Raw genomic sequence first — 26,678 nt, forward strand, 5'->3', positions numbered from 1 at the left:
CAGCACCATTCGTGATGCTCATAGTCCAAGGACTAACGCACTGTACACTGTGCATCCATGACAGTATCCCAACGAGACATTAGAAAGACTTCCGAGGAGTTATCAAAATGTGGGTAGACAGAAGAACGAGTCAAACGCTATCCATATACCTTGAGTTGGTAGTCTCAACCTTCAAGAGAGAATACCTCATCCATTACCCTCGTGGCGCCGAAGTCAAGAAACAGGAGTCACCTACTACATACATACAACCCATCTTCTCGCGCTATACAACCATTACTTACACACACGTCCTCATCCCTCATTTCTCCAAAGTCTCATCCACCATACTTTTCCCATTTCCCAGTCCACCTTCTCATCCCTACTGAATCTCCCCACAATCCCGACAAATCAACAACCACGGCCCCTTGGTCGCCCAAACTACTTTCCCTCCGCAATCTTCACACGGGTCCTTTAGGATCATCACGTTCCCGTTCCTGTCTTTTTCTCCTTCGTCTTGGTAGTATATGCCTTTGTCGGTTTGGACGTACATGCTGTGGTTGTGCATATCGGAAGGCGAAGGGGAGGATCGTGAAGAGCTAGGTGAGGGCGTTAAGGCGCCGCTGGTTGATGGGGGTGGTGTTATTAGTGAGAGTTTGGGGCTGGTTGAGGGTGGAGAGGTGTACCTTGAAGTGGCAGTAGGGGTGGAGGTAGGAGTAGGGGTTGAGCATGTTGTACCAGAAATGCTAAGTATAACCGGATTTGTATGGGCAGAGCCGTAGACGGAGAAGTACACCTCCAGCGGCTTGGATTGGCTTTGGGTGGACATGATGGGACCTTTTGACACGATGTTGATACTTCGAGCTGGGTTGCGAAGAAACCTCGGAGTGGTAAGTCCGTATGTGCTTCTGGTAGGAATTCTGAGGGTTCGCTGTGTGTTGGGGTCAAACACGGTTGACTGACGATGCGGAGGAGTGAATGCGCAATGCTGCTGTCGTTTGAGAACATGATGAGCAGCCATGCACGGATGTGTGCATGGGAGTGACCGCACTCTCTAAACTTTCACCAGAATAACCAGAAAGATTTCGATTAGGAACTACTGGAGGTTGAACAAGCTGAATTAGACTACCAACATACTATCATGGCACATACTGGATGAGAAATGGGTATCACTGCTAGGGTGATTTGGCTCATTGAGCAATACGTAGAATGCCTTTGCCTTGATACATAATATAAAGACAAACGTTAAGCTATGAGAGACTACAATGGCGATGGGCATGTATTGGTTAAGATGCGTTCTTCGTTACATCTAGGTTGTAACATCTCTTCTACAGCGACACAAACTCAACATCTAACGCCACATCCCCTTTCATTCCTCCCGTCAGTCCATTCAAGGTGGACCCAACCAGCCGCCACATTGATGACCTAGCCAGATTAGTCCTTTTTCCGCCGCGCGAATTAGTTCGGAAACTGACACTCGAGACAGTTGACGTTGGTTTCCTCTGAGGTGGGTAGAGGTAAGGGGGCATCGCAGTGCCAGCAGTGGCCGAAGGAACCAGGTTCGTTATCGGAGTTTGCTTCGTCGTCGGAATCATCGTCGTCGTCGGAGACATAAGGGATGAGAAGGTCGGTTTCGGAATCTGAGGTCTGCTCGTGTTCGTATGAGGTGTTTGATGCAGTGTTGGCGGACTGTTTGATTGGAGGGTTGGTTTGGGTAGACATTGAAGGTCAAGATCGGGTGCGTGTACGGTATATTGGTTGGGGTAGGTCGGAGATATGGGGGCGGCATGACGGGCTACCGAAAAGCTTATGTATGTGGGTTTCGTGATGCACTCATGTATTCACAGTGGAGGCTTCGTGAAGTTGAAAGTCCAGCGAATAGCTGCATACTCACTTCACTGTCAAAGTACTCATCAGTCGCGTACGTAGCACTTTCAGTCCGTCGAAGAGGTCCATGCTGTGGTGAAGCCTCGCGCTACTTTGATTCCATGAACGAGCTGCGTCCATAAGTTGAAGACGAATAATCAAGAGTCTTCTAGGAGATCCATGGTGACATTCTACAACGTAGTAGAGTACTCGCAGTGAAGTGCACAGTATGTACTTACATGGTGAATGGTCATATTCTTTTTAGCAAATACCCCCGTCCAAACCTCTTCTCCCACCAGCACACACGAAGTCGATCCAACCAAACGCCGACTACCAAAGATACATACACACATACAAGCAAACATCTACCGTACCTGCCGAACACCCATACAATCTACGATGAACAACTTCAACGAAAAGACAGGCAGGGCCAGCGCAAGCGCACCAGCGCAGTCACCGCCAACATATCCCAAGGCAGACAACTGTGGATTCGACCTGGCAAAATGTAAGAAGTGTGGTAAACCATTGATAGCTGCGAATCTGGGGCGCCTCGGTGAATTGCTGAATTGTAAAGTATGCGGAGCGCTTGCGCCGTTTCCATGATAAAAAGATCAGCCAGTCAGTGGTTACTCATGGGCGAGTATGGAGTAGTCTGTGGACGCCTGATATATGTATAAGTCAATTCTCATGGCCAGAGTCATCTGAACATTGTATTCGATTTGAGTGATTCCGTTTCTTCGTGTGCTCATGAATCCCTCAGTTCCGCAACAGCGAAGTATCCTTTACTTTCTACGACACCTCTGTCTTTGACCACAGCCGTGTATTTCACTACCCACTGCGGCTCTACGTCGCCCTTGAGCCCGTCTTGGTTTCCTTCTCCTGCCAATACACCCGAGCCGTTCTCCCCCGAACCAAGTATTTGCCGTAGCGTGCCGCGCGGTAAGATGTTGGTGCAATCGTTATGTGTCAGCAGCTCGATCTGCTGTTGCTTCGCATACAGTATCAACGGCTTGGGTACGACACAGCAGTCCCGCACGTTGATCTGATTCACACTTGGTTTTATCTTGGTCTGTTCGAGGAACTTTGTCAAGCGCGCGACTCCGAATTCTGCAATTCCCAGTTTCGATACAAGGCCTTCTGCGTGCAGTTTCTCGAGCGACCGCCATGTTGTTACCATGGTTTCTATGTCTTCTGGTGGTGCGCCGGCATCGGGGCAGTCGCCCGTGGTGTTTTCGGTTGTGGATTGTGTTGCGGATGGGGGCGAGGGCGGTTCGTCGTCGTCATCGAGGTCGGAATCTTCATCGTCGGCGTCGAAGGATACGCCTGGGAAGCTGACGATGAGGAGGTCTATCGAGGATGTGCCCAGCTCTTTCAGCACTAGTTCTATCGCTTCTCGTGTTTGTGCGCAGCGTCTGTCGGTGGGTATGTTGGGGAGGTAGAACAGTTTGACTGTGATGTCGTAGGATTCTCGCGGTTCGGTAAGGGGTGAGGGCGTGTGTGTGGGTACGAATAGGGCGGAGTCGGTCTTGGTGGTCCATGTTGTGTAGTCGGGTTTTGAGGGTGTTGGAGAGGGTTGGTGGGCAGCGAAGTTTGCGCGCAGGGAGGAGGTGAGTTCAGTGTTTGATTTCTCGAAGAAGGGTCGTCTTATCACGGAAGGACCACCGGACATGGTATTTCTGGGTTGTTAGTTAAGGCATTTGGAGAGATGGAGAGACGTACGAGGTAGATAGTACGAGCTTCATGATGGCGATCAGTGTTATTGCGCAATTATGACGCGAGATAGAACAGTTCTGACGAAAGAGCCTCCTATATTGTGTGGTGGTGACTCTTCGGGGGTTCTCGAGTTGCCGATGAAGGGTGAACGTTTGTCAGCGGGTGGGTCGTCTTAGGATAGCAGTCGCGTCGGATGTGCAGTAGCGCAGATATTTTGAATCGCAAGGCTTTAGGCAATGATTAGTAGGAATGGGCTAAGAGCAGAATTGCTTGCGCGCAAATGTCCACTGTTCAGACTGAGATGGTGATAGCGGGGATATGAGGGCGCATTGGCGTCTCAAAGTCGCGGGGCTGGCCTGTGACCGCCGATCGCCGAACCTAACATCTTTCCCCATTGCGCCAGACACAAGCTACTGCCATCTTCTCCTCACACGACACCATGACGATCAAGTAAGACGACCCTTGACATATTACCTACACAGAGTGCAGTCACTAATAACTCAGGTACCTCATTCTGCTGTCCCGGCAGGGCAAAGTGGTTGGTTCCTCACCCTAAATCCTTAGTCCCTTGCTGAAGCTCGCAGCGCCTAGCCAAGTGGTTCACCACCCTCGCCCCCAAAGACAAGGCCAAGATTGTCAAAGACGTCTCGCAACTCGTCCTCGCCCGCCGCACCCGCATGTGCAACTTCCTAGAGTACAAAGGTCAGTGGGTCCGGCAGGGGTAAGAGCTTCGCTAGCTCACACTTTCTCCAGACACCAAGATCGTATATCGCAGATATGCGTCGCTCTTCTTCATCGCCGGCTGCGACTCGACCGACAATGAGCTGATCACGCTCGAAATCGTCCACCGCTACGTCGAGCAGATGGACAAGTACTACGGCAACGTTTGCGAGCTCGACATCATCTTCAACTTCCAAAAGGCCTACTTCATCCTGGACGAGCTACTGCTTGCCGGTGAGATGCAAGAGAGCAGCAAAAAGAACGTGCTCCGGTGTATAGGACAACAGGACAGCCTCGAAGATATGGAGGTGAGTGAGGTGTGATGACTTTCGGGTCTGTTTCGCCGCACGCACCCATAGCGCCAGCTGGCTGACGCGCCCTGTCGTCAGGCTGAGGACGATATCGTTACCAAGATTATGTAAAAGTGTACGGAACGCACTGTCGCACCTCACCTTCTGGCCCTCCGTCACCGCCGTCCCAAGAGTCCCCACTGACCGCGCCTGATGGCTTCCAGAACGCGGATGAATTCAAAGGCCGACTTCGAGAGAGCGGCATCTTGTAGACCCGATCCGACATCCACATACGAACACACATTGTACGGCGTTATTGGAGTTTGGGGTAGGGCTACGGCACACAGTCGACTGTCACAACACGGCTCATGCTAAACATCTTTCCAAGGGCAGGCGTCAAGAGCGAAACGATATCACACGGCGCAGGGGTTGGATCATCTGGAGAACGCACTACCTGCCATCCTGCCTTGTAGAGCGGATGGCGGTAGCTGTACTCTATCTACTACAATTCATACACCTCGGACTGGCGGGCTTGCTCGACACAGCTAGGTTTGACACAAGCGGTTCAAGGGCTCGAACGTGATCACACATCATGATATCGAGACTTCACCCTGATAGACTTGACAACTCTCTCTTCCGTTTTTCTTTTTCCTCATGCTGGTACACTTACCTTATTCATCTAGCTACAGGTCTCCACACCGCCGAGACACTGCGCACCTGCACTTCGTGACAGCAATTGGTTCGGATCAGCGTTTGGTCCTTCACCCAGAACCTTGACATGCATTCATCAAATGATACGTTGCCGAATTCACGTGGATTCATTTCCAGGCATCTTCTATCCTTCACGTGCTCGACCATCAGATGACATGCCCCGCGTACCAGACACACTCGGCATGGCCGCGTACAACTAACATCAACACTCAACACCAGTCACCTACCCATCCACTCTTATCGGCAGCTGTTGTTGGTTGAGAGGCAGGTTGCGCATCGACCAATCAGGAAGGACGACCCGACACACATGCCGCTGTTAGCTCGGCGACACCGCCAAGCTGACCTTCTCCGCAATCGCGACCACGTCGTTACAGCGACACCGACATCTCACACCACTACCACGCCCAAGCCATACATATGTCCACTGCCTGCTAGACGATCGTCTGGCCGAACGACAGTACCCTCTCCTCTCCGCAGCCAGCCTAGAGTCGTGTTTACTTGTTGTATCGGTTCGCGCAGGCTACCCCCTCCCGACCACAGCCACACCCACGCCCAGCAGCCACGGCGCGCTGAATCACACCGTATCTCGAAGATTTCGAACCACACGCGATATATTCTATAATAGGCACTCAGCCCAAGCCAGTCCACATCAAGCGCAATGAAGGTAAGTGCTCGATGCGATAAGGCCAGAGTGACGACATAGCTGACCCGGTGGCACCGTAGTACCTCGATTTGTGCGCCCTCCACGAGGTCAACCTCGCCCTCAACTTCGACACGCAAGACACGGCAATCATCGGCGGATGCGATCTCTGGACGATTAAAGCAGCGGGAAGCGACAAGAAGTTGTACAAGCGCATCGAGAGGACGCTCGAGGAGCGGCACAAGGACCTGCTATCAGCGGTTGCGGGGCTGTCCGAGCAGTCTGCAGCTCAGTTCGCAGACCAACTCGACATCTCCCGAGACACGCCGTTCGGATCCTTCAGCGAAGCAGCAAACCGTCACACCTTCGCATACCTCATCGCGACGCTCAATGCCACACACATCGATTACGACTTCGCGAACACGCTGAACCCTGATGAGTTCCGTCGCGAGACCATCCACAGCTTCATGCACAAGATCGACACTACAATGTACTATCTTCGCCCGCAAGTGTACTCCGCCGGACTACCAGCAGGCGCAGTCACACCGCTTGGGTCGCCGATATGGAGTCCGCGAAGTTGGCACCTGCTCGATACGGAGATGGACATGTCGAGCTGTGAATACTATGCATGGGAGCCGTCAGATGACCCCTTCGCTGATGACGGTGCGATTTGGAGTCACCACTTCTTCCTGTACAACAAGGAGCGCAAGCGAGTTGCATACTTCTATCTCCGCGGAATATCGGCTCTGTCGAATTCACCCAGCGTGGCCATGTCACTAATGTCCAAGTTCAAAGCATCGAAGTACGAGTCCAGTGCGAATGCGGGCAGTAGGAAGCGCGCGGAATACTGGCTCGGCGATCGTGCTAGGAAGGGGCTTGAGGCATATGGAGACAGTGATGAGCTCGACAACATGGTCATTGACCACCCCGGCGATGTCGTCGATGCAGAACAACAGCGGTACCTGCCAGCCAGAGACATGAGCATGGACGCCGAGTACTACGAGAGCGATGACGACAGCGACGTTGAGTCACTGGTAGACCGAGAGAGGGCCGTGAGTAAGATACGGACGATGAGCGAGGGCATCATTGAGAGGATGGAGCTTTGAGCTGCCTGCATCGCCTTCGTAAGGCGTCCCCGCTAACAGCCCCCACCTCTAGGCCTGCTACTTGATGGCACTCAACATGCCAGGTGGCTGATTACGAACTGATTTTCTTTTTATTTGTTCTACATGCGGCATTTGAGGCGTTTTGTGGAGTTTGCTACCTGTTTTTACAGCTGTCTGGCATCTCTTCACCGGCTCGTGAGAAGACGACCCTGACTGACACAAGGCGTTACGGTCGGTGGGAGCGACGCGTTCTAACGTCCTTGTTGCATATCGTCTGAGCCTTGAGATACCCCTGTTTGTTTGTTCTTGTGTTTTTCGAGCGTTTTCGTCTGCTTTTGTATGCGTAGTCGATAGATCGGGTGGTGATGATGGGATGAGATGTGTTACGTGAGACGTGTGAGAAATCGAGGGTATATTGTACATTCCATTACTCCATGATTTTGTGCTCTTACTGACCGAAATCGTTCTCTACGCCGTACAAAAAGAGTGTCCATTTCCCACCTCTTAAGCAAATTCGCTATCCGTCTCTACGCAAACATCTAGTACATCTTGCCCTTCCTAAAAAGGCCTTACGACCCATCAGACGTCGCCCCACCACCCCAAGCACACTGAAAGTAACAATCCATCTGCCTCTTAGACTCCTGAGCCGTACCACTATCAAACTCATTACACAATGGCCCAGCCCTTGGGTCCCAGCCCCCAACCTTACAATACGCCGGCGCACTCTCATCGTTGTCCTTGTTCGTCGCCCACGACTGCCCGCCTAACGTGAATTGGATGTAATCCTTCTGGTTCTCTGGCGTTACCTCGAGCGTGTTTTCTAGCTTGCTCTTCATCATGAGTGGGTTTCCGGCTCCGGCGACGGTTCGGTCGACGTAGCCGATTTGGGCGCCGGAAACGTCCCACATGGTGATTTCGACGCTGAGGTTTTCGTCGTGCGAGTCGCAGGTTTCGTATTCGTTGACGTGGATGTGGCATTGGCCTGGTTGGTCGGCGTAGGGGGCTACGGGTTCGGGGGTTGGCGTTGGTGTGGGCGTGGGAGTCGGCGTAGGAGTTTCATCCGGACGTTTAACACCAGGGTCGGTAAAGTCTTTGTCTGGACATTTGTCGGACCAGTATTGCTCCTGTAAATATCTTCTTAGTTTGTGCTGTATACATAAATGAATGTCGAAAACTTACTGCGCCGTTGAACGCGTAGCTCTGAGCATTGTTGAGCTTTTCGTCATCATCAAGGTTGAAGCAATTGACAGAAGTTATGGCGTTATCAATGATACCACCGATCCTGTCGTCGGCCACAAAGTCGTAGTGCGTGAACTCGTGTAGCATGACAAAAGACAGCGTCCTCGCCGTATTGTCGATGTAGTCTCGCTTGAAATCCGCACATTCGGTCTCCGAGTTCTGCTTCAGGGCAATTGCTTTGGGACACAGGTGGAAGTGTCCATCCGTGGGAGTTGTATACGCGAACCAACCGTCTTTCTCACAATGGTCGCCGAAGTCAGAACGCTCAAGGACCATTTTCTTAATGGTTTCTGTAGCCGAGTCTGCTGTGGTGTCGTACATATTTGCCATGGTCTTTTGAATGGCTTCTGTGTCGTCTGCATCTTGCTTGCCGAAGAAACGTTTGAAGTGCACGTTGTCGGGAGCGCCTCCGGCAGCCGTAATACCTGCTTTGGCTAAGTCTGCCTAAATTGTCGAAGTGTTCTCAGCCATGCGCTCATTGTGAAATAGAGGAAAGTTGAAAGAGGAAACGGAGGTCGCTCTTCGTATGACAGATTACGTACCCATTGCTTGAACGCTTCGTGTATCTTTTGCCCGTCTTTCTTTTGATCTTCATCGTTGGCATCCCAGCCAAGCCACTGAAATTCGTTGGGGAGTGCATCGCCGTATGGGTAAGACACTGGATCTGCCCGCTTCACAGCGTGGATTTTTCTACGAAAGGTCAGTTCTGCATGATCGACAGATGTGAAAGAGGTGTGACTGACCCATTGATGGGCTTAGCGGAGGTAAGTCCATTGATTGAGAGTGCCACGGCAAGGATGCTCAGATTGCGGTACATTTTCGTGATGTCAGGATCTATTCAAGCTGGGTAGAAGTCGGTCTGTGGTATGATCAAGAGTCCAGTGTCCAGAATGTCAGTGCTTTATACACATCCATTGGGGCTGTTTCGACTCCGTCAGATGGCGTACATCAACAACATACAACCTCCATAGAGACCAGAGTACGCCTGAATCCACGGAATAACACTGCCTTGCCTCAGAACTTTGGGGCCCTCTGGGGCCCTCGGAGTTTCCGAACATGTAGAAGGATCTCGAGAGTGTCTTGAACGACTTCTCTCAAAACAAAACATGGGAATGACGATTGTTCGAGACATTTGCCGTGGGACTGGACAAGATGATCGACCGAAACGAGGGAACAGAGAGGATACAACGTCATTTCAATCTGCCTGATGCCTCTCTTGGGGCCAAGTGGCTATGGTTTGGAATCCGCACAGATCGTCTTAGAACTTGACCCCGCAGCAGTCGCTCGGCATCTAGGTACAGAAAGTCGTCATTGTTTCAGTTCGATCGTAATAGAACATGGTGTCCAAGGCAGAATCAAGGAGCTATCGCCCCCATTGTACAACACGGTGGTTTTGTTCTGGGGCCGCTTACTTTCTACATCACCATGTAGCCTTAGTAATCGGTCCAACGAACTCTTCAGAAAACAGGCGGCCCGGATCCTTTGACTACGTACAGCCATGATTACGGTATGGCGCGTAGAGACCTCGGGAGGTGATACTCCACGATGGCTATGTCGTCACTTCGCCCCGTAAGCATCCCCATTTCGCCTTGCGCCCTCGTAAATGTTTCATTGGGGGGCGGAATGGGAAGAATTACTGCGCATGTTCAATGCGACGAACGAGAACAAGGTCTGGGGCGTTTTGGTGACACCCGACCAGAGACTAGCGCCGTTGACGTCACATCACCATGGGTGCCTGGGAAGGCAAAACCACCGACACATCGTTGCTTATATTCGTCACGACTGCATCAAAAAACCGAGGAAGTTGATAGCAGAGATCTGGTAACGCGATTATCGTTATGGCTCCTTCGATATCTTTCACTCTCTACACCAGTGCATTCTGCTACATTGACTGCAGCGATACGTTCGACATCAGCCTTGTACGCAATGTCGACTACCACTCAAAACTCACCATCGACACCAAAAACACGATCTTTGATCCGGAGGCAACCTTTGCAAAAGGCCTGTTCGAAATCGTCGATGCAGAGACGGGTGAAAGTGTGGGCTACGTACCTTCCAGCACTGCTACTCAAGACATTGAACGACGCCTTCTTGTACTAGACCCCGAAAAGCTCGACAGCTATACCATGTGGTCGACTCGTCCAGGCACTACAGTTTCGAATCCCATGCCCTATACTTTCGATCCGTCATCGCTCGTAGCGGGGAAAACGTATACCATTCGTCTCCGGTCTCACGGCATAACGACATGGTACGCTGGTGAGCATCATGACCCATCCAATTTACCCGAGCCGGAAACAGAAGACATACCACAACCATCTCCACCGCTACCTAGCTACACCTTCAAAGCCCTTGCCACAGTGCCCAAGCCCCCGCCTATCCGTCCAACTATTCTTACTTCAACCGACACGATATCCATCTCAGGCAACCCACCATGCACCATCACACTCGCCTGGCGCCTAGATACCACGCGCTCCGACATAGCCAACACAAAAGGCATCGCAGTCCTACGCTCCATCCCCCACGGCCGCAACAAAGCCAGCGTCGAACTCCGGGACCTCAAAACCGGAAAGAAGCGAGGCCCAATGAAAGGCTACAGCCCTCCCGACGCAGACGTAGAGGGCGAAACCGACCCTTTCCCACCCAACGAGACTGAAGTCCTCGTTTTTGAGAACAGCGAGACTGTGCATGAGAGGAGTTACACACTGATTTCTGATCCGGAAGAAGCGGGGATTTGGGGGTCGGATACGAGGTTGTTGAAGGTGGGAGAGGAGGATGGGAGGTATGGGGTTGGTGTGCTGAAAGGGGATTGGGCTTGGGTGAGCAGGGAAGAGGTTGGGGAGGAGGTTTGGGGGGATCGGGAGAGGTTGAGAGGGGAGTTGGGGAAGGTGCCTATGAGGAAGTGGAGGGCGGATGAGGTTAAGGTTGTTGGGGTTGTTGAGTAAATGGATGATGGGCGATGAGCGGTGGGCTGTCGCGTTTGAGGTAAATGATTTTCAGAAGGTCGGCAGTTATTGGCATGTATGTTCATAGTATAGATGACGAATCATCACATGTATTGGAGGACCCTTCCCAAAGAGGCAGCCTTGAAAAGTTATGAGACGGGCCGTCGACACTATCCGCAGCTAACCGATCTTTCTGACTCCATGAGAGCCACTATAGCCGTTTTTTGGTGCCCAGGAAAGGAAGCGACATCATATTTGCGATTTGACTTTTAGAAGGCTTGAGGATGAAGGGAACTGAGTCTGCATAACTGATTTTAACATTCGCTTTGTGGTCTTTTTTACTCCTCAAACTCTTCGGTCAAGCGTCGGACCGTGAGACATACACATGACGCATCGTGACGGAGCGTACATCAGCGGCCCAGAAGGCGGAATTCACGACCGAAGCGGTGTCATACAGTTGCTTCCGCCATGGGAAAGTTTCGACGAACTTTTGGTGAAGGGAGCGGGGAGCTGTTCATCCTCGTGGCGGAGTTCAGTACTCTCATTCAGAGTATGTTTTGTCTTTTCAGTGGTTTAGAGGAGGCAACAACATAAGGCCACTCAGTGTAGTTTTCAATCTGAGCAACAAAGCAGACATTGAATGGACACACATAGTTTTGATTTCGACGCCATACTCATCGACACTGAAGTCCTTCTTTTTGTTGGTATTGTGAATTAAGAGAGGATAGAGAAACATCCAGCTTCAAGCTTATATTTTATACAGCAGCCAGCAAGCCTCGGTACTCATCGAAATTGCAATTCAAATTTTGAGAAATTTCGACTTCGCCAACTCGGCAGAAACCAACCATTGCGTAAAGCCACGCACGTTTCGGCAGGCCCACAACATGACAGAAAGGCTTGCTGTTTTCTAGTATAACGGAAAGACATAAAAAGGTGCTTAACTTGTTTTTTTTTGGGTAGGGTTGGCAAGAAAGGTACATGTTTCATATTGGAAAGTTGTAGAAGCTCGGAAGAGCCAGGACATAGGCGCCGTTTTCGTAGTTTTGGAACATGACTGCTTGATGGTGTCTATTTTCGAAAAGTAGTCACACAAAGGTGGAAAGAAGTAAGAGTTCGCAGTCCTTGGACTTTATAGACGAGAGAGTACCGAGTGGCGCAACGGACATGAATTCAGACAAGGGTGATTTCGATCTCTGCGGCGAAGCAAGTCATAAGTATTGATTAATTCGTTTTTGGTAAATGGTGGTAGAAAGTGTGGAATAGAAAGGTTTAGAGAGAGTCGATTGTGGACGTCTTAAATATCCTGTTGTCTGATAGCGGCGCAACGGGAGGAACACACGTGTCTAGTGTAGGCCGTATTTATTTCGCGTACAACACATAGTGTCCGATGGATAGGCTTTTTGTAGCTAGCTCCGAAGGCGAGAAGAGACATTGTCCTTTTCGGTAGCACTTTTCGGAAGAGGGAGGAGTGGAACTGATTGTTTAATGTAGCGACGTGTGGAAACATAGTTGCAGCAATAACGGGCTTAAGTAAGTCGCACCAGAAGACGGGACAGAACATCACATTCATCATATCGGATTTCGGTGCCAGAAGCCCCAGAGCCATATGTATACTAGAAGAGGATTTTGAGAGTGGAGAAGCAGCCATAACCTCTTTTTCCAGAGCTTTTCGGTCCAAACTGTGGGAAGTGTTGAAGAAGGAGTAAAGGACAGCACAGCGCTTATATAGTAGACCAGAGGCTTTGATCCAGGAAAACCGTAAGGTACTGAGGAGAACATTTTGCAGGCAGCGCGCCACTCATCCAAAACAACAGTCGGCAATTTCTGCGACATGAAGTATCTGCACTCGGCTTTTAGTAATGCCAGTGCAGAGGAGAAAGTCCATGTAGACTATGAAGAATCTTTTTTTTTGGTTCTTGAGGCAGAGACAACCATATACGCTTCGTTGATAGATTTTGGAGAAGAGCAGGGCAAGCCCACATGGCTTTTTGAACCAGACTGTTGGATAAACACTCTTTTGGATAAGTAGAGAGTGGAATGATAGAAGTAGGAAACCGGGAAGAAGGCGTTTTATATATGACTACCCCCGCGAGGTGTCCAGAAAAGCATGTAACCGTATAACCAGTGTTCTAGTTACATAGCGCTTGATAAGTGTGCTTCTATTGTGTAGCTAGGACGCGAGACGAAGACATCAGGTCGACGAGCTGCTGGTTTTGGAGGAAAGCAGTCTCGTTGCTCATTCTTAGGTCAGCCTCCACTTTTCAGAGAACAGACACATCGGTAGCTTCCGATGTGGCTTTTTGAGAATAGGAGCAGGCTGTGCGACAGAGAAGTAGAAAGGGAGAAACCAAGTAGGAGGCGTTATACACTCTCAGTCGTGTGCCTGCTGATGCACCGCGAGCGCGTCGCCAGACACATAGTTTTTGCTGGTGTTCATTTCCGGGCTTGCTTCGCAGCACAACGATGCCGCATAGCTCTTCTCTATATTCTTTTCGACATCTTCGAGCAAGCCCATGTAGCTGCTCAACCCAGTCTCAGAACATGGCATTGCGGACGTGGGATTTTGAAACTCGGAGCAAAGCAGCAGCCCGCGCATTCTAAGGCTAATGCACTGTTTTGAGTGCCGGAGCAGAAAAGTCATAGGAAGTTGACATTCAGTTTTTGGAAGAAAGAGCAGAGCAGACCCATGGTCCCTAACCCTCTCGTTTTTGGTAAATAAACAAGTAGAGTGGTGTACAAGAGAACAAGTCCAGAAAGCCAGGTATTTATACGGCTTGATCGCCTCGAAAGCATGGGATGAAGTCTTGCTGCCTCCCACCGCACATGAATTTTCTGTTCTGTGTTTTGGAAAGGAGACACGCTCATAGTAGAAGCGGTTTTTAGGTTTTCGGAAGGAGACAGACACCCATCGGAAGGTCCGCGTCGACTTTTGGTAAAAACGAATGGAGTTGTGTAGATAAGAAGACAACAACTCCGGCGGGAGAAAGGTGACTTTTATACCTCATCTCTCAGTCTTCTCGCACCGCACGGTGTTTTGATCAAGTCCGCAGAGTCCGACGGAGAAAGACATTTTGTCCATGCTTTGGTGTTTGGAAACGCACCGCACAGTCATGAAATGTTTGGAGTAGATATTTGGAGAAGACGCAGAGCCATGTGGTTATATCATCACCGGATTTTTTTCGGTACGCGCGACGACGGCACGGAATCATAGCACTTCCATGCTGCGATTTGAACCGGCATGTTATGAGGGCGGGTAGCAGATATGTTTTGGTAATGGTAACCCAGAAGAAAGAGGCACACATGAGTCGCACCTTGTCGTTTTTAGGACAAAAGCGGAAACATGGCACTCCAGGTGCGGGCATTTGGAAAAGCGAGGTGAGCTCGTGGATGAAGAAAGGAAGAGAAGTGGCAGTCAGAGGAACTTTATATGCAGACCAACAGGTCAGAGCGCCAGTCGATATCGCCCCATAGCTCGTAGATCAACATCACAACACCAAGCGGATAACCGTCTCAACCACACTCACAACAAAACAACGTAGTTTTTTCGATGTGTTTGTATTTCCTGATATATACTGAGATACTTCGAACAAAGAGAACAACAAGAAAAAAACATGAGACGCCAGGCCGACAACAAAGTCAACCAACTCCCATCACAAAAGCGTTTCAAAGCCAATGCTACTTGGAAAGGAAGAACCAAATCTATTCCAATAACGTTGCCCGCGCTGGGTCGTTGCATTACATCGAAGAAACACACGCAGCTCTACTGGCAGACTCTTACAAGATGAGAGCACCGCCGAAGAGCGAAGAGGCGAGGACAACGGCACCGCAGACGAGGGGAGCGAAGCTGAACTCGGGGCGGATGGAAGCGGCGGCACCCTCGGAGCCGGAGGGGCTGCTGCCACCGGTAGCAGTGGGGACCTTGCCACCGGAGGTGACAGCGCCGGAGCCGGCAGGAGCGAGGTTCTCGTCGGAAGAACCAGCCTGCTGGGAGCCAGAGCCGGAGAGACCAGGGCCGTCACCAGCACCCTTCTTCATGAGGTCGAGGGCACCGGAGGGGACAGCGGGAAGCTCGTCGCTCTTCATGGTGACGTCCCAGGTCTTGGACTGGTCGGGGCAGGTGGCGGGCTGGCCGTCCTTCTTGTAGCCACCGTCGCCGCTGGGGTTCTTGGTGGCGGAGAAAGCGTCCTTGAGGGCGGTGAAGTCAGCGAGCTCCTTGACGGAGTCGCCGTTGATCTCGACGAGACCGTAGTTGGAGTCTTCCTGGGAGTATTCGTAGACGAGACCACCGGAGTACACGCCGGTCATGTCGGTGCTGTAGAGCGACTTGACCTCCTCGAACTTTCGGGTTCCCTTGTTGCAACCGTACTCGGAGAGGCTGGGTATGTTAGCGGATGGCTGTGAAGAGTATAGTTGAGCGACTTACAAAATGGGGATGCTGTAGTTGGCAAACTTCTTGACCTTCTGGTCCCAACCAGAGGTGGTGTAGGAGGACGGGTCGCACCAGGAGTAGTCGTTGAAACCGAAGAAGTCGCTGCGGGCGGCATCGTCACCGCAGTTCATGTAGTCGGCCATCTCGTAGCGGTTGCTCTCGACGTCAGCGGCGGAGTAACCAACAGGGATCTTGCGGAGACCGCGGGCGTTCATGTAAGACTTGATGTCACGGGTGACGGCCTTGACGTAGGGAGCGCAGTTGGTGGTCTTGTCGTCGTTGATGACCTCGTTGGCGGAGAAGAACAACAGTGTGTTGTCGTACTTTGCGAACATCTCGACGGTAGCGAAGATGCTCTGGAGGTAGACCTTGTTGTACGACTTCTGGGGCTCGGCGCGGTTGATAGAGTACTTGGGGGTGTTGAGGTCGAGGGCAAGGTAGATACCGGCATCGGCGAGGAGACCCATGCAGGCGTCGTGGTTGGCGCTGTTGTCGACAGTGTAGATGCGGACGGTGTTGATACCGAGCTCCTTGAACTTCTCAATGTCGCGCTTGCAGCCAGCCTCGTCGGCGATGGGGTCCTTTGCATCGGAGGCGCCACCGGGCTGGTAGTCGACACCGCGGATGTAGAAACGCTCGTTGCCAGCAAAGAAAGCTGTAGATGTTAGTACAGACTTGTATTTCTGATGATGAGTTTACGTACCATTTCCCTTGACAGTGACGGGGGTGATGTTGGCCCGCTTCTGGGTGGCCGCGGGGGTTGCAGCAGCGGAGGCCGCAAGGACGGCGGCGATGGCAAAGGTCTTCATGATGGTCGTGTGGGTGTTGATGATAATTACAGTTGAGCGATTGTTATAGCGACTGCGAGGCCGAAGTAAACAAGTAAAATACTTATAAATCCGAAGTAAAGAGCAACTCCCGTGAAACGAGTGTTAGAAGTTGCGATTAGAATAAAGGTGTAAGTAGCAAGAAGCACTTGGAGTCGTGAGATTGAAGAAGGAAGGATTCAACGGGGAGCGCAGCAGGTTAAGCAGTCGACTGCGAGGGAGGCGACGCGTCCAATTCCCTAGTGGACTGCGCCTTCCGCCTGTGATAGGCTGCAACCCCGGTGGGGATCGGTCCTGGCTGGGAGACAAGCATGCAAGCAGCGCCAACCCCTGAACAAGCCGCACCAAGCCCACCTCCAAGCAGCCGCCAACGCGCATGAGCCCACCGTCAAGCCTAGCTAAGCAGACTGGCTCGCCGTGGCGATCATGCTTGGACCGACGGCAGTGAAGCGCGCTGAAACACGCGTCCGCCGTCAATCATTCACTGTTTTCTGCTGCGCAGACGCTGGCGATCGGTATCAAACGTCTCAACGCATGCCGCTGCCCATGTCGCGCAGGCGTGATGCCGAAATGACGGCCCACGGCTAAGATTGGATAGACGACGTCATGTGGAGGCATCGTGGGCTGCTGTTGCATCCATGGATCGCATGGCTGGCTGGTCGCTGGTCGCTTCCGAAACGGCGATACTGCCTACGCTGTCCTGTGAAACGAGGTAGTCGGTCCGCGCCTGGCACTGTTTTGACATCACGAGCCTTGGATTCTGGTGAGGCATTTCATCGGCTAATCATCAGCCTTCGTATCTCAAATGCTGGAAGGCAGGTTTCCGGCAGGCTAGTTCGCCATCGTATTATTAGAGCCCTGGCCAGCCTTCTCAACACAACATGTCCAGCCAGCACATCTGGGATCGAGTTCAAGAGCACGCCCTCTCCCCAAACGGATCCCCCGCTGCCTTGCCGCAGCTCTATCGATTATACCTGCGCCAGCCGGTCCAGAATCCCAGTAGCGGTCGAGACTTTCATGTTGGGAACGTAGTCTTTGTTTTACGGGCTTTTTGCCATCATACCACCAGCGCTAAGAACTATTCCTTGCCGACTTCCGTTCGCAAAGGCGCTCGTGTTTCTGGAACCGCCTCGTACCTCACGAACGGGTGTTCTAAAAGTAGACTTTATCTTGCATTGTGTTTACATCTCGATAGAACCACGCGCGTACCTTCAGATACAACCAAGAAACCTCCTTTGTATACACATTCGTCACTGCGGAGTGCAGCCCGGATCATTACTAATAATAAGAAAACAACGAGAAGTCATTTACTTCCCTATACAGAAACATAGTCCCAACATGATATCGCATCCTCCTCTTTTCACACCGCCACATGGTCATTACATCCTCTATTTGTCCTTCTTCAATCCAAAGTATAGTCCAAGTGCCAGCGCGATAACGGCCAGAATCAGGATGACAGTCAAGAGGATCCACCACTTGAGCCTACGCGCGCGCCTGGCCGACTTGATGCCTTCGTCCAGCTGCTTGTTCGCGTTCTCGGTATCGTCCTTGACTTGTACGGTTTGCTCCTCGGTCCGCTGAATGATGGGTTCTTGGTAGACGACCTGCTCGTTGAGCTGGGTGAAGAGGAGGGCAAGCTCGCCCATGGTCTTCTCGATGCGCTGGATGTCGTTGTGGCGGGCGCGGACGGCGCCAAGGACGCTCGAGGCTTGGCCGCTACGGTTGGACTTGAGCTGCGGGTTGTTAGTGACGTAGGTCTTGTTTCGTGCGATTTGTGTCAGCTTACAGCTTGTGTGAAGATGCCCTCGTCACCCAGATCCGAGTTGGCAATCTCGTTGACCTCGGCATCCGTCGCATCCGGGTTGATGATGCGGTACTGGCGCCCGACAGCCTCGCGATACCTCTTGGAGTAGTCTGCCTCCTCCCTCTGGAAGTCCTCTAGCTGTGTCTTGAACGTCCTCTTCAGCGCCTCCACCTGCGTCCTCTTCGTCCGGTCGTTGGGGTCGCGCACGGCGTCCCTCTCCAGGAACTTGATCTCATCCTTGATTTGGGTGTTCCTGATCTGCGTGGCGGTTACGATGCTCTCGAGCTCGGCGGTGGAGCGGTTGTCGGGCGACGATAGCATGCGCTGGTGGACGCTTGCAATGGCTTGGATGTCGGAAGTGAGCTGGCCGATGCGCGACTTTGCGCCTTCGATGCGCGCGAAGAAGTCGTCGCGGCTGAGGGGCTGCGGTCCTGGCGCCTCCATACCGGTGGCTCCGGTCGGCTCGCCGTACGCAGGCATGTTGTTCATCGGCACGTCGGTATGCGGTACGTTGGGTGGTTGCTGGTTTGCGCCGGGTTGCGAATATTGCGATGGCTGCGAATAGTTGGAGTCGCCATGACGTTGGAGGGGCGCTGGCGGGCTGAGCTGCTGGGCCTGGCCGTCATACTGTTTCGTCGCGTCAGTCTTTGAGTTCAGGCGGCGCGGTCGCGACTGCTTACTCCTCCGTCATAGGGGTTGGCTGAGCCATAGCCGGTGCCGCCATATGGGTTTGATTGCGCGCCGTATCCAGCCTCGGCCTGGCCATACGGGTTGCCGCCGTATTGCTGATAGTTTTGCGACATGTTTGGTGTTGGCTGGGATGGATTGGCAGCGTTGGAGCGATGGTTTCGGAATGCCGCAGTGGAGCTTGAGATGAGCCGCGGAAGCTACGGAATCTTGCGCTGACCGACGGACGTGAGCGCGCGGCGTTTAGTCCAGCAATTCTTCCGCACAACAAGACTAGTCTTGGTGAAATGAACAGCGGATGCTGGGTCGCTGGGACTGGCAGTGCTCAAAATCGATTAATTGAACCTTGCCGTGGCCTTGTTTTGATGTGGGCTGCGAGGGAAATTAAATGAAGGGACCCTGTTGAATCAGCGAGCTCTGAGCCGCGAAGACGCACGTCACCAATCGCACGAGAACGGGCAAGGCACGCCCTTAGTCATCGCTAGTGACGATCGCCCCGGCGTAGCGTGCAGTCCCGTGCGAGGCGCAGCACCACCGTCTCCATCATCACGACAAGGCAGCATCGTTTTGGGGAACCTCATTGTACACTCTCGTCTTTTCAATACTGTGTGTTGTTCGCGCGATTGACCTGGAGTAGAAGTACAAGGCCTGCAGCGTACTCAGGTCTAGATCTTGTCGCCCACGGTAATAACCCGAAAGAGGTAGTGTCCGATGCGATATCGATCCCGCCCTGCCGCCATCTTTGACTGGCTATGTTCAGAGACAACCGTGCAACCCGGAGAGCATGACTGCGCCCACAGCTCTACTACAATGTCAGCGCCTACAACATAGGCTATCGTCCTAAGGCACCCACTCGCAAGCACCACCCTTCTTGGCCAATATGGCATCTCGCTCAATGTATTCTCCTGGTGTAGAATGGGAACTACACAGGTCAGAACTGCATCTGTACACGGCGAAGCACATCAGTGTCAATTCGTGGCCAATACGTTTTCTACCACCTCATACAAGGGAAAAGAGCAGAAAGAGCCATCCCAAGGATTGAGCCAAGTTACAGGATTGCCTAAAAAGAGTATCACAGAGCGGATGCACCACCTTCTTCTTATGCTGGATGGACTCAAGTGGCGCTTCCAGATGCAAGAGTGGTTGATTATTGCCTGGGAAGAGCTTGTGAATCATGATGAGGATGGAATTAGATGCAGCCGTGAGGTCTAATCCAGTTCGTGTTCTCGGCAATGCTCTTCTCCTCTTTAAGTATGCACAAGACTTGAGCGGCTCAGCTCGCGGCATGATTGAGAAGTCCCTTCAAGACACCATGGGAGGCCTACGTCAACGTTACGCCCCCCAGCATATCAATATTTGACTGATCGTTTTGGTGCTGGGGTGAGTGCTGTTCGTCGAAAGCAGTCTGCGTCGAGGGCAATGTCGGAGGAGCCGGCTGGTCTTCACCAGGCTGATGATGTCCATCCTGACGATTTCCAACCTGACGACCCAAGGTGCCCGAAACTTCATCTCCGCCTCCTCGTCCTTCTCCTCGCCCTTGCCCTTGTGCTTCCGCACCTCCCATCGAGTTAGGATTCTCCGTCCGGCTATAACAAGGTCTGCGCCGTGCGGTCATGAAAGGCGCAACCTCGTCCGGTCTATGCCGTTCCTGCAAACCCGCGACGAAGAAGGCTGCTTGGCTCTCGTAGCCGCTTTGAACTATCCAAGTACGCAAAGGAGCGCGCCATTTAGTTAGCTGACCAGTGCAGTCAAGCAAGCAGTGATAGTAATCTCCGCACCAGCTACAGGGGAAATGGCATCGGTTTGCATATAGGCGTTGTTGAAGGACGTCCCATGGAGCTGTGGGATTAGTGGATGAGATTTGATTGTGTCGGGCTGACTTACTTTGCTGTTCTGACCTGGCTGCTCCTCTGAAGGGTGACATGGGCTGCCCGTTGGTGTTAGGATGGGGAACCGTTTCAGGAAAGAATGGGTACCCCGGGGCGTTGTTTTGATAGTAGATTCCGCTGGTATCCTGGACAGAACTAGTGGCATACGAGTATAGGCCTGGCTGATTCATATTGAGGTTTGGTGTGTATGCCATCGTTGGATAGACAGGGCAATCACCACTATTCCAAGTTCCGTAATGGCCGTTTGGAGCGGTAGAGCGTCCACCTCTTTGGCTAAAAGAACCGCCATTACCACCGCGGAAGTTGCTTCCTCGTCGTACAGGGCAATTAGCGCAGTCTTTTCCTGCGTGAGCAGAGTTAGGGCAGCCTACACAAAGTAGCTCACAGCTCTGCTGATAGTGCGGGCCAGCGCAGTTGAAACACCAAACCATCGTTGCTGAGACTGGACTGAAGAGGTACCTCGAGCTTAGCTCTGGTTAGATGCGGTGAAAGATGAAGGCAAGGACTTATTACCGGGGTCTATGGGAGTCTTATATCCTTCTCTTGACATATCGCAAACTTACATCAGCTTCGCTTTACCGTGCTTTCCACAAGCAAGCCAGCTTTGCTAAAATGTATCCATTACAATAGGATGAATCAAATCCAGCTGTGCAGGTACGACAGTTCTTACCAGGGGGAGCAAGCATTGCGCATTGACAGTTGTGGTACGCGTTACCCTACTTGCTGCTTACATCAAGCTAATTCGTAGCAAGCAGCATAGCTTCACACGTATGTAGTTTTCACACGATAGCTGCATTGAGGCCAGACATTGAGCAAAGTATTGGAGGTCGGTCGGGTGTATACACATCAGAGAAGCTTTAGTCTATTGCGAGAGCAAGTACAATGAAAACAAAACGAGTAGAAAAGGCCAACTGCAAAACCAGGACCGCGAGGAGGCTAACAAAGGGCATAACGCAGATAGCAAATACATGTGATACAAGGAAATGAGAGACACACCAGCAGTCTCGCAACACCTACCACCCACCCCCACACACCAGGTGTCGATTCGATTCCACCGCCAACCCTCACATCCAGAACATCGTGTCCCTCAGACACGGATCCCAAGGATTGAGCCACGGCTTCCCATCCACAGTCTGGTCTTTGAACTTGTAGAAGTCATCTTCGACCTTCTCGAACACGAACCTCCTCAGACCCAGCACGATCTCCCTTCGATGATCAGCCTCTGTTGCTTTCCTGTCCTTGAAGTGCTTCTTTTCGTCTTTCTTGTCGGCGAACTGTCGGTTCTTCGGGTAGAGTGAGTCAAGCAATGTCGTACAATGTTGCTCAAGGCGGTGCTTCTCCGACGCGAGAGCTGCTTCCAGGTTACCTGGGCCTGCGACGTCTTCAGTCTTGACGAAGTATCGACGCATGTAAGTGCGGCTGCGTTCGCATAGGCGATCGGCGTAGTAGGTAGGCGAGGCGTAGGATACACCGACTGTTCCGCGGACGTAGGAGAAACAGATAGCATGAGTCTAGAACAACTTAGCCATGCTTCGTTAGAACAGGCTCGTGGGGATTCTTACCAGATCGCGCAACTTCTCCAGATCCAAGCCCTCGATTCCAGCCTCCAGGATGAAGTAGTGAGTGGGCTTCGCCGTTCCTTTTATAGCTGAATGAGACTGCAGGAAGAAGTCTTGGTAGTATGGAGACGTGACGAGTTGATCCACAAACAGACCAGGCTTCGTGTTGCAGTTGCCGAATGTGTCGCGATCCGAGTAGGTCGGCTTCTTCTCCCATGGCTTAGGGTCTGGCAATTTCTGTGACATTGGGTAGAAACGTGTGTGGTGACGTTTCGTGACGACTACCGCAGTCAGGCTCACCTCGGAAGTCGTACCGAGCTTGTTCGCCAGCCCACTGTAAGCGTCGCGGATAGCTTGCAGTTCTTTCAACTTGACTTGTTCGTACTGGGTTGCACTGACACCATCTCTGTAGTACAGGATGTTTTTGGGCAGGGTCTTCTTTTCGCTGTGGCGTATCCAGTCCTTGAGCCGCTCGGTAACCATGGCTTCGACCTCTTGGATGATCTGTGAGGTTAGTTTAGCGATTTGACAAAAATGACGGGAGATGAACCTTACCTCTCGATCCGTTATCTGCTCAGGCTTCGCATTGCCTTTGTCATCTTTCGCTTCCTTCTCGATACGCTGCAGGCGTGCAGAGCCAAGACATCTACCCGCTGAGTAGTCCACAGATCCGACTATCGAAGCGATAGATGGGCAGCCGTCGAATGCACTTGGTCCCGCATGAACTACATCAGCACCAAGCACCATAACATCCTGCTGTGACAGATACGACTGAACGTCCTTTACCGAATGTGTGAAGCCGCCTAGCTTGAGGTTAATCTTCATCATGATGTTGGTGATGCATTCTGTAAGGAGGTAGTTTTTGTCCGGGGCCGAAAACTTGCTCACAACAACGACCGATTGGAGGCCGGATGCCCTCTCAGCTAAAGTCTTGAATCGTGAGTATATGCCTACGTTCGGCTTCGGTAACATGAGGATGACCAGATCGTAAGCGTCGTCTTTGGCAGTCTGCAGAGCAGCTTCTAGATCGCGGATTTCAAGGTCTTGAAGAGCAGTAGGAAGCTGAAGGTCGATGTCGGTAGCAGTGAGTCCACACCGATTCAGCTGTCGTTCGATCTCATCGGAGTACTTTGTAACCGAATCATCGTCCACGGCGAATTTATGTTGCTCTCTTGGGTAAACTTGATACGTCTTGCCGAACTCGTCCTGACGATCTTGTAACGGATCCTTTCGGATGCGGAGGAAGCCAAACTTGAAGGCTTTTGGCTTGGTCGAAAAGAAGACAGAATTGGGAGGAACTTTCCAACGAGCTCCACCAGCCGCCGGGAGCGTCACTGGTATAGGTTCACTGGGATTGATAGCATCGTTTGTGACGGTCTTGTAAGACGGTAGTGGGTATCGGAGTATTTGGCAGGGAACTTGCATCATGGTGGGAACAATTTGAATCGGTACTTCGCTACTGTTTCCCTATTATATAGAGTTAGCTCATTCATGTCTCAAGACTTCATACACTTACAACGTTGCTGAATAGAGCGCTCGTAATACTTTGCTGATCGAATCCCAGGCTCCGTAGTCCTTCGTTCTCGATGAGGGCTCGACTCTCATCAGGCTTTTTTGCAGCCTCTTGGACCATCCCACTGGTGAACTTTTCTGGAACCGGACGTCGGTAGATCTGCCATGGAAGAATCTGGAGTTGCTCCTGGGCATACCATACAGGTTCCTTCTCAGTACCACAGTTGATAGCTTTCCACGTTGCGTCGCCTGTATGACCGAAGGTGTTTCTAAGATAGTCCACGACGTTGATGTGATTTCCCGTCTTTCTGTAAGATCCATCGAGATTCTTGGCAAATGTTCCGTCGGTATTCTTCACCCTCATCTGGAATGTCAGAGTGCTAAGGGCGGGGCCGATGAAGTTGACCTTCTTGGTTCGGCTACTGGCACTATTTAGCTTATCATAGTTTGCTTCTTCGCCTGGGATCCTGCGTCTGTCGGTTACGACAAACACTCGGAGACCTTTGAGGTTGTCTTCTTGGTGACCACCAAAGGTCTTGGTATCTTGGAGAAAGTTGCTGACGAGAATGGGCTTGAAGAACGCACTAGTTGCCAGATTGAAGTTGAGAATGATGCATCCTGTACCGGGTTTGACAGTGTAATAATAGCCGCGTACGATCTCGAGAGATTGAGACGATTCATCTCCTGAGCGGAGTAGAGACCTCGCGTCTTTGACGAAAAATTTATTGGCAGACTGGCGGTAAAGCTTGCTGTCATCAAATGTCTTCGAGATGACGAGATTCAGGCACCGAGCTATGACGTCAAAGCTTTGATTCTCCTGCTGAGGATCCGCGTTTGAGTATCGTTGGAAATCACTGACGTCAATCTTTCTCACCAGCTCGAACTCGAGCTCGAGCTGACCGGTACCGTCTTGAAGTGACATTTTCCAAAGGCCAGTGGATTCGTTGTCGCCTCTAATTGGATCTTCCAAGATGTGTTGATGAAGGTTGTGCCAAGCGACGATCGAGTCAAAGTTGTTTGTGACCAATTTAGTGCTGTGTGATTTCAAGAACTCCCAAGATTCGATAGCTTTCTGGTAAACTAGCTTCGTCTTCCTCTTGTCTTTGCTCCCGATGTTGTTGATCTTGTACTCATAGAATACGTCTGCTGAAACCGAATACTCGAAGTGGTTTGTAAGCACTTTGCTCTCCGGTTTGAGGTCGAGGAAATCTTGACGTATAGGATGAGTGGGTGACTCGATCGCACCGGAAGTCTCTTTGGCATTCTTCACTGCTTCAGAGAGCTTCCACTCTCTACCCACACCATTCGGCGTTTTGTCTTCGATGGTCAGAGTTCGGAAGCGCGGATAACTCAGCTCACCAGCGAATGTTACTGGGGAGGTCGCGCTTGCCGTACCAGCGAAACTTCCGTGGTTTCCTCCACGATTGCCTCTCTGAGTGCCTCCGCGATAACCCCCACGACCGCGACCTTGAACTGAGCCATCTTGACTGAGGCTGTTGGGTGACTGCCGAGCCGGTTCGGCGACTGTAAGATTGTTCATGCCGTCATTTAGAGGGTTCATCGGACCAGGGACTCGCGAGTTACTGAAATTGCCCTGAAAACCTTGGCTTTGTGATCCAAAGGTTGAGGTTGTAGGAGGCTGCGCGAAATTTCCCATGAAGCCCATATTCTGCGGAGACGCGTGGTACGGGGTCAGGCCACTTCCTCCTCGTTGAAGTGAAGCAATATGGGCATTTGCTTGTGCAGTTATGTTGAGGTCGATGATCCTTTGCCAAAGCCAACTTGGCCAGCGCGGTTGCACTCGTCTACATTGCAGGATGTTGTGGTTGAAGTCGCCGCATCTCTCGCAAGGAAACGCCGCTTGGTACCTGTCGATGATTTGTGCGAAATTCGCCGGAGTGATTTGTTGGATATCAGCTCTCGAAGGTCGTTGTGATGTGCCCGATCCCACTGACCCACCACGTCCGCCCCGTCCGCCACGCTCACCACCACCTCTATCCGTACTACGTCCGCGATAGCCAGACATAGTCGAGATGTGCCAAAGATGGAACGAATGCCTGAATGAAGCAGCGGTGAAGATCCACTCCTGGTACTGACGAGATGAATAGATGCTGTGAGAATGAGGTGTAAGTAGGCACGTTATATCCTTCTCATCACACATTGCAAACCCATCCCCACTTTGTTAATTACCGTGCTTTCTGTCAGCAATCCAGCTTTCATGCAACATACCCTTTGCTATTATCAAAACGCAACCCCAAACCTTTCATATAACAACATCTTAACAAGAAGTCGCAAGCATTGCGCAACGCCAAACTCTTGGGACAAAGCGGTGTGCCCGCTGCTTTACCTGCGTTAACATCTGTACTGGTGAAGAATGTGCCCACTAAGTCGACTGCTTTGCCACTTCCAGATAGCTCCTACCTTAGGAGCGTTCTCGCCATTCCAAGGTTGCCTTTAGACATTTGCGGATTGATGGTCGCGATACGCGTCGATGTACTTGCGGCTTACGTCAAGCTGCTCCGCGGCAAGCAGCATGGCTTTGCGCGTTTGTAGGTTTCGCACGATAATTTTTCATTGAAGCTAGATACTCGATAAGAAAGATGTATCGCGTCACAGGCGACATGAGGGTTGATGGGGAGCGTGGTGTAGGTGGAACGGGAGGAGAAATGGAGGGACGCGTCTTGAGGGAGCCGGGCGCTAGTGACACATTGGGTTAGTGCATTGACTCATTGAGTGGATACCAAGCATAGAGCAACTTCGATGCAAGT

At 51.7% G+C, this 26,678-nt stretch overlaps 7 protein-coding genes across 7 annotated transcripts; 2 read left to right on the forward strand and 5 right to left on the reverse strand.

The window, feature by feature from the left end:
* Positions 1-2,587: 2,587 nt before the first annotated feature.
* J4E87_004422 (uncharacterized protein) lies at positions 2,588-3,584 on the reverse strand (the record flags this gene model as incomplete). The annotated part of the gene is made up of 2 exons (XM_049376043.1): positions 2,588-3,518; positions 3,562-3,584. The coding sequence occupies 2 exons, from the start codon at positions 3,582-3,584 to the stop codon at positions 2,588-2,590; spliced, it is 954 nt and encodes a 317-aa protein (XP_049234252.1).
* A 410-nt stretch (positions 3,585-3,994) lies between these two features.
* Positions 3,995-7,022, forward strand: J4E87_004423 (uncharacterized protein; the record flags this gene model as incomplete). The annotated part of the gene is made up of 5 exons (XM_049376044.1): positions 3,995-4,005; positions 4,060-4,093; positions 4,140-4,257; positions 4,309-4,583; positions 6,000-7,022. 5 exons carry the CDS (start codon positions 3,995-3,997, stop codon positions 7,020-7,022), a joined length of 1,461 nt encoding a protein of 486 aa, XP_049234253.1.
* A 633-nt stretch (positions 7,023-7,655) lies between these two features.
* Positions 7,656-9,078, reverse strand: J4E87_004424 (uncharacterized protein; the record flags this gene model as incomplete). The annotated part of the gene is made up of 5 exons (XM_049376045.1): positions 7,656-7,676; positions 7,727-8,146; positions 8,202-8,705; positions 8,804-8,951; positions 9,005-9,078. 5 exons carry the CDS (start codon positions 9,076-9,078, stop codon positions 7,656-7,658), a joined length of 1,167 nt encoding a protein of 388 aa, XP_049234254.1.
* A 1,021-nt stretch (positions 9,079-10,099) lies between these two features.
* J4E87_004425 (uncharacterized protein) lies at positions 10,100-11,203 on the forward strand (the record flags this gene model as incomplete). The annotated part of the gene is made up of 1 exon (XM_049376046.1): positions 10,100-11,203. One exon carries the CDS (start codon positions 10,100-10,102, stop codon positions 11,201-11,203), a length of 1,104 nt encoding a protein of 367 aa, XP_049234255.1.
* A 3,774-nt stretch (positions 11,204-14,977) lies between these two features.
* GEL1_2 (beta-glucanosyltransferase) lies at positions 14,978-16,441 on the reverse strand (the record flags this gene model as incomplete). Its single annotated transcript, XM_049376047.1, has 3 exons — positions 14,978-15,578; positions 15,627-16,287; positions 16,336-16,441. 3 exons carry the CDS (start codon positions 16,439-16,441, stop codon positions 14,978-14,980), a joined length of 1,368 nt encoding a protein of 455 aa, XP_049234256.1.
* A 1,406-nt stretch (positions 16,442-17,847) lies between these two features.
* Positions 17,848-19,066, reverse strand: J4E87_004427 (uncharacterized protein; the record flags this gene model as incomplete). The annotated part of the gene is made up of 3 exons (XM_049376048.1): positions 17,848-18,192; positions 18,246-18,890; positions 18,944-19,066. The coding sequence occupies 3 exons, from the start codon at positions 19,064-19,066 to the stop codon at positions 17,848-17,850; spliced, it is 1,113 nt and encodes a 370-aa protein (XP_049234257.1).
* A 2,837-nt stretch (positions 19,067-21,903) lies between these two features.
* On the reverse strand, positions 21,904-25,936 carry J4E87_004428 (uncharacterized protein; the record flags this gene model as incomplete). Its single annotated transcript, XM_049376049.1, has 4 exons — positions 21,904-22,350; positions 22,402-22,902; positions 22,954-23,865; positions 23,915-25,936. The coding sequence occupies 4 exons, from the start codon at positions 25,934-25,936 to the stop codon at positions 21,904-21,906; spliced, it is 3,882 nt and encodes a 1,293-aa protein (XP_049234258.1).
* Positions 25,937-26,678: the final 742 nt, after the last annotated feature.

Source organism: Alternaria ethzedia (assembly GCF_023757985.1).
Source record: "Alternaria ethzedia strain BMP 0044 chromosome Unknown scaffold_8, whole genome shotgun sequence".
Classification (NCBI taxonomy): Eukaryota; Fungi; Ascomycota; class Dothideomycetes; order Pleosporales; family Pleosporaceae; genus Alternaria; species Alternaria ethzedia.